The sequence below is a fragment of the Sorex araneus genome, chromosome 1 (genome assembly GCF_027595985.1).
Source record: "Sorex araneus isolate mSorAra2 chromosome 1, mSorAra2.pri, whole genome shotgun sequence".
NCBI classification, from domain to species: Eukaryota; Metazoa; Chordata; class Mammalia; order Eulipotyphla; family Soricidae; genus Sorex; species Sorex araneus.
Genome location: NC_073302.1, coordinates 361,742,780 through 361,755,707, shown reverse-complemented (window position 1 = coordinate 361,755,707; position 12,928 = coordinate 361,742,780). Strand labels below are relative to the sequence as shown.

The 12,928-nt window shown below is 47.7% G+C and overlaps 1 protein-coding gene across 2 annotated transcripts in view; it reads left to right on the top strand.

Annotated features, from left to right (window-relative positions):
- The window catches only part of WIPF3 (WAS/WASL interacting protein family member 3), a 108,040-nt gene that overhangs the window by 82,604 nt on the left and 12,508 nt on the right, over positions 1-12,928 (top strand). For both annotated transcript variants that reach the window (XM_055135611.1, XM_055135616.1), the window contains exons 4-5: positions 2,395-2,526; positions 10,649-11,266. In XM_055135611.1, coding sequence (XP_054991586.1) covers positions 2,395-2,526; positions 10,649-11,266 — 750 coding nt within the window. The remainder of the gene's footprint in view (positions 1-2,394; positions 2,527-10,648; positions 11,267-12,928) is intronic.

The following is a 12,928-nucleotide window of genomic DNA, read 5'->3' as shown; positions in this document are numbered from 1 at the left end:
AGCAATTACACATAGGTGAAATTGCATAATCAACCCTACAGATCCCAGACTAGTCCTCAAGCCAAATTAGTCCTTCCTAACCCCAGCAGAATCTTTGTCCGGTTGCTTCTTTTTTGGGTCATGACAGAGTTTTTCCCATGACTGTGCTCTTAACTCATTGTAAGGTTTTGTTTTTGTTGTTGTTGTTTATATAATACAGTTGTTTCCAGCATTTAATTATTTTAAGTTTTATGGAGCTTGGCCTGTCCCTTTTTAATGCCAGGGTAGCTTACAGCTTGCCCTGGGTCCACCCAGTCCCTTTGTTGGGACCCTCCTTTTGGGATGCTAGGAACTAAGGGCAACTGAGGCTTAAGTCTAGTAAATATGACAGATACTCAGGAGTAAATATTATTCGGAGTCAATTAATTCTCTAGTAACAAGAGCACAGCAACAACTGTCTTCCTGTGTCTATATGAAAAGGATGTTGCCCTAAAGTAAACTGCAAAGGGCATAAAGGAAAGAGAAAAGCAATATTACACTTACAAATACAAAATACAAAATCCTCTGAAGATTCTGACTTTACAAGATACAGATTCTGGTTAGGGAAAATAAGCGATTAAGAGATAGCCGAACACAAAGGAGAATGAATGGGAGTGCTTCAGGAGCATTGTGATGGGTGTTACTCAGTAAACCCAAAGTCCTTGCGGCAGGGGAGAAAGGGCTGACCAATGTTATCCAACAGTATACATGCAAAATATTACTAATTGATCATTATATAATCAGCAAAGCTGCCAGTCAACAGAACGATATTAAACTTTAAGTTTGTGGGGGAGTCAAAATTGATACCAGGATTTTCAACTGTGTGTGATTGGTGTGGGTGGTACCCCACCCCACCCCCGATGTGGCTCAAGGATTAATTGTATTGGGTTGATGGATATACCACTTTTTGTTTATCCATTGTGAGAGAATGTTTACCTCTTTCAACATAGTTTTCTAACTCAATGAAATAAAAACTAAAAGTTGTGCATTTTTTTAAAAAATGAAGTTTTTGCTTTTTACAAGGGAAGAAATTTACTCAGAAGTTTTTTATATAATCATTTGATGGCAGTTTTTGGAGTAAAAGCAGTACTGTGTTTAGGTCAGGAAAGCCATGCTGAGTTCTGATTCTGCTCCTAGGAGGGTTAAGGAGTTTCTCTGAGGCTCAGGTTGCTCATCTGCAAACTGGAGGAGATAATAATATTCGCTTTTGTTTTGGGTCAAGTTTGTTGAAGGTTGAAATAATACATACAACCTATTTTCAATGTAAGGTATACATACCTATTGCAATAATGCATGATGGTAATTCTCAATGATATTCCCAAACATAATTGTATCTGTCTGTCTATATATGCCAGTACACAAACGTAAAACAATTATTTTTAAGATGGTTTTCCACATTGATTACTATAAAAGTAAGTTTCTGGGTTAGATCCATAAAAACCCAACTAACAGCTAAGTTCATTTTTCCCCACACACTCATTTGGTAATCCTTCCGATGAGTAGGGAATGTATGCTCTTAATACTCTGATTCATCTGGCCACTTGTATCCACCAGCGGATACTACCCCTTGATGTCTGCATGCATCTGTAGCTTCAACTTCTGAACATTCTCTTCCAAGAATCCTTATAAACTAAAAATTTTCTTATTGTTTATAATCAGTATTCACATCTCTGAAAAACTAGAACTAGTGACATCTCTTCACAGGGGCTCTGTCTATAGCTTCTGCTTCCCAGGGGAGAAAAAGTGCAGGGATACAGTGTAGTGTGTTAGAATCAGGAGTAAGAACCAAGGGACAGAGATGGGAAATGTCAAAGCACAAATCACCATAGCCTGTCACTTCCTGCTTGCTCTTCTGGAAAAGCAGTTCAAATTACTGATTACATTTGACATGTGGGTTTTTTTGTCTTATCCCCTACCCACAACAAATCGAGTGCTCTCTTGGGAAAGGGTCACTCAGCAGTATCTGGGCACTCTTATTTTTTATTTTTGGGTCACACCTTGCAATGCTCAGGAGTTACTCCTGGTTCTGCACTCAGGAATTACTCCTGGCGGTGCTCAGGGGACTGTATGGGATGCTGGGAATAGAACCTGGGTTGGCTGCATGGAAGGCAAATGCCCGACCTCTCTGTGCCATTGCTGTAGCCCCTATCTGGGCACTCTTGAGAGAAGTTGGCACTGGTGGCCCAGAGAGAGTCACAGCTATGCCTGGGCACATAATTGTGCAGAGAATCGAGGCAGGAAGCACCAAGACACCAAGTGACCTTAGAGCCAGGAAATTAGGCAGCTGCTATGGGCTGTGTCCAGCACAGCCACGGTGAGAATATATTGCTCAACTCTGCTCACAAGCCCATGTAAACTTGCTGCTTCTCTCTACAGGTTCAAAAGGAACGAACAAAGAAGGAGGAGGTGCCACTACCCCCCGAGGAGGAAGCACGCCCCCAGCCCTGGGAGATCTGTTTGCGGGGGGCTTTCCTGTGCTACGACCAGCAGGCCAGAGAGATGCATCAGGTAAGACCTTAAACTGGCCTTGCAACTGGTCTCTTTTCTTATCGTAGAAAACTGCTGGACAGTCCTCACCTCCCAGGTAGATGTTCTTAGTGACCGTACAGTGGAAGGTGTATTGGGAACCAAAACCCCGAACATTTCCAAACCATGTTCCCATGGGATCTTTCGAATAATCTCCCTATTTCATCTTTCTGCTCATTAAAGAATAGTTTAATGCATTGTGTTATTTACAATTGTGTGGCCTAACCCAGACTGCAAAGCCTAGAGCCAAGTTGCAAATTACAACGAAAGATTTCAGTGATGCTACTCTAAACTCATTGGGAATGTGTGGGTTTTACTATTTCTCAATAATCATATCAGTTAGATATTGCTGTGTAACAAAACACCCGTAAGATGCAGAGGTTTAAATAGTGATTTATCTACCATCTGTGGTTGACAATGTAGACAATTGGTCTCATCTGGGTTCCCACAGGTAGGGAGACGGTGTTGATAATCTCTTCCTTATATCTCTGGAGTCTTAGCTGGGACAACTGATTTCATCAATCCAATGATCCCAAGATAACTAGGAGACTGTGCAAGGGGCTGTTTTTTCTCTTTCTTCCTATTTTCCTTCCTTCCTTCCTTCCTTCCTTCCTTCCTTCCTTCCTTCCTTCCTTCCTTCCTTCCTTCCTTCCTTCCTTCCTTCCTTCCTTCCTTCCTCCCTTCCTTTCTTTCTCCTTTCTTCCTTTTTGTTTTTTGAGCCACACCTGGCAGTGCTCTGGGGCACATATGAGGTGTCCAGGATCTAACCAGGGCAGACATGTGCAAGGCAAGCGCCTTATCCACTATACTGTCTTTCCGGGCCGCAGGGTTTATTTTCATGGTGTGGCAGGCTTTCAACCAGGAATACAATAAGTAAATTAAGTTTCTTGAACCTTCCCTTAGTGTCCTGCCACATCCTCTTGTCTGAAACAAGTCACATAGTCAGCCCCCAAACAAGGATGGGACAGTGGCATCCCCTAATGAGAAATGCTACAAGTCCCATTTCAGAGACTCTGGAATTAGGGCTAGTGAGTAGTCCAGGCCTTAGTTACAACATTCTTCTGTGATAACGTGTTCTAGTGGGTGGCAAGTTCTTCTAAAGCATTGAATTAAAATTGAGAAAGTATACGTTGATTGTATAAAGTGTTTTCCTTGTGCCCTGAGTCAGGAAGCAGAATGAACCCCAAGAGTGTTACTAATCCAATGAACAACAACTAACCCCAAATACAATTGGCGTAGAATATTCTGCCCCCATGACTTGGTTTCCCTCCTCAGTGATCTTTGCCTGGTACCGATGTTAAGAAATGCATTTGTTACCATCACCTGCTAATAAAGTCTAGCAAAGATATCGGTTCTAGGAGGCTTTGAGATCCAAGTTGAACCTTCTTAGAGACCATTTTCATGTTCCTCTCTATGCTGAAAATTTGGCAGGAAAACGGAATGGTACTCAACTCTTCCTCAAAGCATTCTTCAGCACCCTCTTTTGCATCAGAATCCCTGAGGGGTATCAAAGAACATTCTTTGGAGTTGAAAACTTGCCCTATTTCTCTTCACCAAAATAAAAATAGGAGAAATAACCAGACAGAGCTTCATAGCGGCTAAGAAAGGAAGTGGGTAGCATGCCCTTGTCTGCAGTCAGACACAAGCAAGCTACATATCTGTGCTACAGACATGAACTGACCCCTCTGAGGGAGATCAAAGTCCATAGTGAAGGGCCTAATGATATCTGTGACAGGTCAGAAACTCAAGGAGAGGATGCATGGACTAGGTGCCACGGCACGGAAGATGGCCGCTCTCCTATCTGAGAAATCTCCCGTAACTCATAGAAAGGGAGGTGGACCTTTGTTGATTCTCTGCTCCTGAGTCTACACTCTTGCTGGCTGATGCCCTGCTGGCCAGCCACACCTCCTCGTACGCTGCTTTCCTTGCTGTCCTCACACATACCAGGTTGGTTGCTGCCACAGTACCCTTGCACAGACTGCTCCCTTGGCCAGAAACATCCTCAGATATCTACACGACTTGCTTTTCCCCTCCCGTCATCCCATAAAATATCAGTCTATGCCTCATGCCAAAGTCCTCTACCTTGATTTTACTTGTCTCAAGCTACCTTTTACCATCTGGTGTTTTGCTGACCTACTTATGTTGTTTGCCTCCTTTAAACTAAGCTCCAAGAAGAAGGAACTATGCTTTGTTCACTGCCTTAAAATGTGCCCATCAGGGGCTGGAGAGAGAGTATAGGGATTAAGGCGGTAACTTCACATACAGCTGACCTGGGTTCAACCCCTGACACCCTGAGCACTGCCAGGAGTGATCCCTGAGTGCACAGCCAGGAGTAATCCCTGAGCATCACTGGCTGTATCCCCCTCCCACCCACTATCTCAAGGGCCAAAGGCAACACAACTGGAGAACTGACTGACACAATTGAGTTGGGTGAAGGTGGGGGTGGGGGGTATTGGGGTTCTCGGGGTGGGTGGAGGAGGTACACTGGTGATGGGTGTGGTGTGGCTAATATGTGCTTGAGAAGCCACCAGTAACAGGGATTGTAAATCACAGACAGAACTTCAATTAAAAAAAAAAAATTGGAGCAACAGCACAGCGGGTAGGGCGTTTGCCTTGCATGTGGCTGACCCGGGTTCAATTCCCAGCATCCTATATGGTCCCCTGAGCACCACCAGGGGTGATTCCTGAGTGCAGAGCCAGGAGTAACCCCTGTACAATCCTGACCCAAAAAGCAAAAAAAAAAAATTTTTAGATTTAAAAATCCCATCAGGGTTGGACAGATAGTACAGTGGGCAGGGCACTTGCCTTGTACATGGCTGATCCAGGTTCATCCCTGGCATCCCTTATAGTCCCCCGAGTACTGCCAGAAGTAATTCCTGAGTACAAGACCAGGAGTAACCCCTGAGATAGCCAGGTGTGCTCCCCACCAAAAAACATCTAAACAAATAAGCACAATTTTAAAAGCCTGTCATGCTGCAGTGCTCAGTAAGAAGCTGCTGAATGGCATGTGTGGGCGGCAAACAGACTCTTTGTCTCTGGGTGCAGGGGGCCCTGGGTTTTGTGTTCACAGGGCTCGCAAATACGTTTAAACTTCTTTCATAATCAGGGTGTAAAATGAAAATTTTAAGGGCTCGCAAATACGTTTAAACTTCTTTCATAATCAGGGTGTAAAATGAAAATTTAGGGTCAGCAGATATATTTTTCTTTATGCTGATCAGTCATAAAATTGAACTTTTATCACAGATATAATTTTGAAAAATGTTATTAAGGCAAAAGGACCCCACAAAAGCCAAAGGGCCCACAAAGACAGTCTTGGCCTCCATGTGTCCCTCTGAGAGGGATGGCTGAGATAAGGCAGGATGAGGAGGTGTCCCCAAGAGGTGTCTGGAGACATCCAGGCAGAGGAAGCTCTTTCAGAATACACAGAGAAGGGATCAGTGTTGGAACATTGTGTGACTGAAACCCAGTCATGAACAAATTTGCAACTGTGTATCTCACTGTGGTTCAATAAAAAAAATTTTTTTTTAAGAATTTTTAAAGAAATGTACAGATTAGGAACTGGAGAGATACTACATGCATTCGAACTGACCTCATTTGATTTCCGGCACAAAAATGGTTTCTTGATCCCCACCAGGAGTAATTCCAGAGCACAGAGCCAGGAGTAAGCTCTGAACGGCACCAGGTGTGTCCCCCACCCCAAAAAAGGAAAAGGACAAGAAATATGCAGATTAAGGGAAGTAGAGAGAATTGTGTCTCAATAGCTCCCGGATCCTAAAAGTTGATTCCTGACGCATGAGTCAAGGCTGCCTGGTGCACTAATACAGGCTTTTCCCCACCCACTTCATGGTCCCTTTAGAAATTTGATTATTAAATGGGAGGAACACTGGGACCATTGGTGGTGGAGAATGGGCACTGGTGGAGGGATGGGCACTCGATCATTGTATGACTGAAATGTAAGCACAAAAGTTTGTAAGTCTGTAACTGCACCTCATGGTGATTCATTAAAAAGTAAAAAGTTAATAATGTATATATGTATAAAAGTAAAAAGCTAATAATATAAATATACCAAATAAGGTGTGTATTGTATATATATATATATACACACACCTTATTTCGCTGATATAGAAAAATATTTCCATACTAAAGTCAGAAAATATTGATTATTAAAGCACTGTGATTTACAAAGTTATTCATAGTTGAGTTTTAGACATACTGTGTTGTAGCACTGATCCCACCACCAATGTCAATTCCCCCCACCAGTTCTCCCAGTTTCCCTCCCATGTCCTCTCCTTTCTCCCCTTCCCCTAACCCAGCCTGCCCTCTCCACAGGCACCTTTCTAAGTTTGGTTGTTAGAGTTTTGGAGGGCGGGGGAGGGGGGCCTCTTGATTTCAGTGTTGTTGGCTCTGTGGTTTGGATATTTGGCTCAATAATTCAATTTTTTTTTTTTTTGCTCTTGGTTTTTGGTTTGGGGTCATACCCAGTGATTGGTTTAGGGTCATACCCAGTGATGCTCAAGTTCAACAGTTAGGAATTACTCCTGGTGGTGCTCAGGGGACCATATGGGATATCAGGGATCAAACCCAGGTCAACAGCGTGCAAAAAGCAAGCACCCTCCCCACTGTACTACCACTCTATCATTTCTTTTCCTTTTTTTTTAAATTTTATTTTCACTTGAGTCACCCTGAGATGCACAGTTGCAAAGCTGTTCATGATGGGATTTCAGTCATACAATGTTCCAACACCCATTCCTCCACCAGTGTCCATTTCCCACCACCAATTACCTCAGTTTCCCTCCCACCACCTTCACTCCCCCAGCCTGTCTCTATGGCAGGCACTTCTCCCCCTGCCCCTCCCCTCATTATGTTTTGCAATACAGATACTGAGGGTTTATTATGTTTGTTCTTTCCCTACTTTTAGCGTGCACTTCTTATCCAGAGTGATCACTTCCAACTATCTTTGTCTTAGTGGTCCCTTCTCTACCCCAACTGCCTTTTTCCCAAGCACTTGGAGCAGGCTTCTGACCATGGACCCATGCTCCTGGCCCTTGTTACTAGCTCTGGCATTCTGTACCACCACCCTGGTACCTCACTCTCCTGACCTGGCCCCCATTGCTTCTCATCTGTCTCTCCTTCCCCTCCCTGCCACTCTTTCTTTCCTTCTCCTCCCTATACCTACGGGCCACAGTTGATCTGGACACCCCCCACCCCCTTTTATTTTTTTTTAATTAAAAAAAAATTTTATTGAATCACCACGTGAAAAGTTGCAAAGCTTTCAGGCCTATGTCTCAGTCATACAATGATCGAACACCCATCCCTTCACCAGTGCACATGTTCCACCACCAAGAATCCCAGTATACTCCCCCTCCCACCCACCCCCACCCCCGCCTGTGTGGCTGATGATTTTCACTTTAATTTCTCTTTACTTTGATTACATTCAATGTTTCAACAGAAAACTCACTATTATTATTTGGAATTTCCCCCCAATAATCAGACATGCCGAAAAGGCATCATTAGATAATTAGATAATTTGTTTTCCATTGCTGAGAATGAAGAGTATATGAGGTCGCACGGCCATGCATGGTTTTGGATTTCTGGTATTTTAGTAATTAAGTCTAGAGAAATTTCTGCCAGAAGTCGCATCATTGCAAGCTCTGTTTAGTGGGCCTTATTAAGATGGCGGTCGCCACGCTGCTGGGGAAAGGAAAGGCTGAGAGAGAAAAACCTTTCCCCTCCCAGAGTCGCATGGGGCCGTAGCTTAGTTCACAGTCTAGGGGCCCACCCCCTTTTAAACACGGCATTTCCTCTTGTATTGCTGTTTGTGTTCCTGGGGCCAGCATTTGTGTCAGTGAAGGAAGACTCCTCCCTTCCTTCCTCCCTCCTCGTGGCCCTTACTTGGAGCTGGCCCTGGTTCTGCTGGTTCCCTGTCCTGCCTGTTCCTGTCCCCGGTGGCTTTGCTCTGACGGCGTGTGTTATTCGGGGTCCTCACCTTCATCTCAGTGTCCTGTGGAGCCCTCGGGCCTACTTTGACCTCCCCGAGACTGGCCTCACATTGGAACTATGGGTGGAAGATCCATCCCTGGGACGAGGGAGCCGGGTCTTCTGCATGGCACCAGCTAGGGAGGCCTTGGCTGCCTTTCGCAGCAGGCGAGTCAGCAGAGGGAAGCAGGTGTAGGGGGCCCGGCCACGCAACAGCACAGAGACATCCTCTTGCAGAACCACCTTGACAAAAGTCCAAAATAAAGGAGAGGACATGCCCAGGCGTCCTAGGAAAGCAGGGCTGCCAGGGTAAGCACGTCAGCCGGGAGAGGGCCCTGCCCAGACTCCGCCCATCACCACCTCTGACACTGCCCTTGTATTGGCCCAGCACAGGGGTAGGGGTGGGAAACACGGAGACTCAGAAGCTCAAGCCTGTCGGCAGGTGCTGGAGCTCATCCTCTCAGGTGGAAACCGCGTTTCCTGGTCTGCCCCACCCAGGAGATCATGGTCAGGAGAAGCAGCTGTTTTGTTTTGTTTTAAGAATTCACCATGGCGGTTTATGTACCTTAAAGGGTATTAGTTATCAACTACATAATACGTTTCAACTTCAGAACTACCGAGGATAATAACTACAGAAATATTTTTTGTGAGGCATCTTTTAACTATAGAAAATAACAAAGCCAACAAATTTGAAAGCATCCAAACCAAATGCCCCTAAGTCATGAGTCATCCATACTTCTTAGGAGTGCTCCACTTCATTTAGAACACACAAACCCACACGCGTGTACGTGCACACACACATGTATGTATGTATACATACATATATGTACCACCTACTACAATATGTACCACCTACTACAATAATGCTTGTAACCTAATACTTCTAAAAATTCTCAGAACAGAGCATAGTAAGAATTTGGAGAAGTGAAATCTGGTGGCGGATGGGTGTTGGAATACTATATGACTGAAATCCAATCATGAACAGATTTGTGAGGGTCTGTCTCAGTGATTCAGTAAAAGTTAATAATAATAATAATTTTAAAAATTAAAAATTAATGGTAGGAGATGTAATTGAAAAGGAAGCAACTGTTTTTCTAGTGGATTCCACATGTTTTCATGGGGATTATAAACTAGTATTCCCTGGTGGGTACCAGAGAGATAAGACAGTGGGTAAGATACTTGCATGCAGCTGACCTGGATTCAATCCCTGGCACTCCACATGTTCCTCTAAGTACTGCCAGGAGGGATCCTTGAGCCCAGAGTCTGGACTAAGCCCTGAGTGCAGCTGAATGTGGTCGAAAAACCATCTATCTAAGATATATGCGTATAACTATGTGCGTATAAAAATTCCCTGAATTAGGGGCTGGAGTGATAGCATAGCGGGTAGGGCGTTTGCCTTGCACGCGGCCGACCCGGGTTCAAATCCCAGCATCCCATATGGTCCCCTGAGCAACGCCAGGAGTAATTCCTGAGTGCAGAGCCAGGAGTAACCCCTGTGCATCGCCGGGTGTGACCCAAAAACCAAAAAAAAAAAAAAAAAATTCCCTGAATTAGGGAAAGTGTACTCCAGGGGATTCTGTGTAGGAGGAACACTACTGGCAGGAATATTTCAATCCTGCTCCTGCACAGAGTGATGCGCTGAGGACAGACTGAGGCAGGACATACAGGGGAGCAAAGGGTGAGGAACCGGCTGTGGTGAAAGGATGCACAGTTGCATCACTCAGTTGGGGTGATGTGGTGAAAGTTCACGGGGTGACGGCTCTGCGAGACAAGGAGCTCTGTGACCTTCCCGCTCCAACCCTACCTTCTGAGTGACCCTTTCCTTTGGGCTTTGGCTCTGCGTCGCAGAAACCAAGCCTTTGCCAGGACTGGCCTAGCTGATGGACTGTGGTGCCCCGGGCCCTGGCACCAGAGTACTTGAGTGGGAGGGTGGCAGGAGCGGAGGGAGAGAGGGAGAGGGCTGCGGGTGAGCGTGAAGGATGCTGTGGGCAGCCGGGGCTGAGCGCAGCGCGGGGTGCCCCGGGGAGGCGTAGCGATGGCCCTGCAGGAAGCCCCCGACCCCGCGCAGACTGATGCGACGCGACGGGGTCCCCTCCTCCGTCACTGACTCGCCTTCTCTCACTTGCAGGTGGCAGGACAGGGCCGGCCCCTGGCTCCCGAGCGCCATCTCCGCGGCTGCCCAGCAAAGCTCCGTGCGCCCCGTCTACCCCCACGGCCTCTCCCAGGCTGGGCTCCGAGGGCGCGGCCAGGCCCGGACCCCCGCGCCCCGGCGTGCCCGCGCCCGCGCCCCCCACTGCGCCCCCGCCGCCCCCGCCGCTCCCCGCCCCGTCCCCCCTGAAGGCCCCCTCGGGGCCCCCCAGCAAAGGAAACCCCCCGGCCGCGCCGCCCCCGCCGCCGCTCCCGGGCGACAAGGCCCTGAAGGCCCAGCTGGCCCCGCTGCAGCTGCCGCCCGCGCCCCCGCCGCTGCCGCTCCTGCCGCCCTGCGGGAACCCGGGGCTCGCGGGGGACGCGGCCAGCCCGGCCCAGGAGCCGCCCCCGCCGCCCCCGCTCCCCGCCTACGCTCCCTGCACCCCCAGGTCCTCGGGCCCGGCGCCCCCTTTGCCCGGCGCGAGCAGCAATGAAGCGCCACCGCCACTGCCCCCCAAGTCCCCCTGCTACCCAGCCCAGCCCGCCAAGCCCAGCGCGCAGCCCGGACCCCCGGGGGCTCAGCCCTACGTGCAGAAGAAACGCCCCGGCCGCGGCCCAGGTAAGCGCCCCTGCCCCGCCCACCAGCGCCCGCGCCCGGGCAGCTGCCCGCCACGCAGGGGCTCCGGACTGGCGTCGGGTGGAGGCCTCTCTCAGAGACCTGCAGCAGGGCCTCTGTCGATGAAATCCCTTCAGACACAGGAAAGCGAGGCCAAGGGAGTGTGCAGGACTGTGAGCCGCGCACACCCCGGGCTCTCCCGGGGGCGCCTCCTTCCCCTCTCTGCAGCGGTGGAGTTGGGACTCGCCCTCTAGCAGGCCCTTGAGTCTCACCGTCCCCTTCAAGGCCAGTTCCCTTCCCGGGTGCAAGGGGCCTGCAGGTCACACTTTGTTTGCAGCATTCCTTAACTTCTGCCCGATCTTTCCTAGTCTGTCTCCCATCAATCCTCAGTCTCGGAGGATTGGATGAGCATCTGCCTTATTAGAAGCATATTTTGAGCTGACTCAAAAAAAAAAAAAAAAACATATTTTGAGCCAATTCTAAAGTCTTTCACTTATCCAGCATCAATGATATCTGGCCGAATAGCAAGCCCCATGACTTTGGTTTCTGGTAGGAGTGAGGCCTGGTCCATCTCCGTGTTCATCTAAATACATCTAAATCCACTCCTGCACCCTCAGCCTGCCTGCAAACACACACGGAACCCCCCACCCCACCCCACCTCCGGGACGGAACACGGGTCCTTTAACTGTCCTGCCCCCTCACAGTGCTGGGGTCAGGGCGGGAACCCCAGATCCAGGGCCTGCCCAGGGCTGACCTTGTGTGCTGCTGCTTGAGATGCATCCTGGGCCCCAGGAAATCTTTTGATACAGAAAGTCTCTGAAATGCATTTCCTGGAGTTAAAACTAGCACGTGCTCCTTGTCCAGCACACAGGAAGAAATGAGCCCCACTGACTGATTAGGTAGTAAGTCCTAAAATACATATTTGAATGTTTCCTGTCACTTTTTTTTAAGATAGACATTGACACAATTATCATTTTTTCAGAAACAATTTTCCATGTTGTTTTATTTACATATTAATAGCACTGTAGCACTGTCCTCCCATTGTTCATTGATTTGCTCAAGCGGGCACCAGTAACATCTCTATTGTGAGACTTGTTACTGTTTTTGGCATATCGAATACGCCACGGGTAGCTTGCCAGGCTCTGCCGTGCGGGTGGGATACTCTCGGTAGCTTGCTGGGCTCTCCAAGAGGGATGGAGGAATCAAACCCGGGTCGGCTGCGTGCAAGGCAAATGCCCTACCCACTGTGCTATCGCTCCAGCCCATTTAAAAGCAATTTTGCTAAGTCCTTAAAACTTACTCTGAGTATATTAATATAATTAGCATATGCCTTGTCTGTAGTGTTGGGTTTTTTTGTGGGAGTAGGGATGTTCTATTTTTTTGTTTGGGGTCACATGCTCGGGGCATATTCCTAGCTCTGTGCTCGGGGTCACTCCTGGCCTTGGGGATCAAAACCAGGTCAGTTGCAGGCACCTCACCCCTGTACTATTTCTCCATCCCCTAGATATTTAAGTTGACTCTATTTTTGTTATTATGATGTTTTTAAAAAGAAATGCCTAGAGCAAAGGTAAAGAGTGTTTTCAAGACCCTTTCAACAAAAGACAGGTTCTCCTTTTCCCTTTTCAACCGGCTGGTCCCCATAAAGACCAGAGTTGGTCAAGGCGT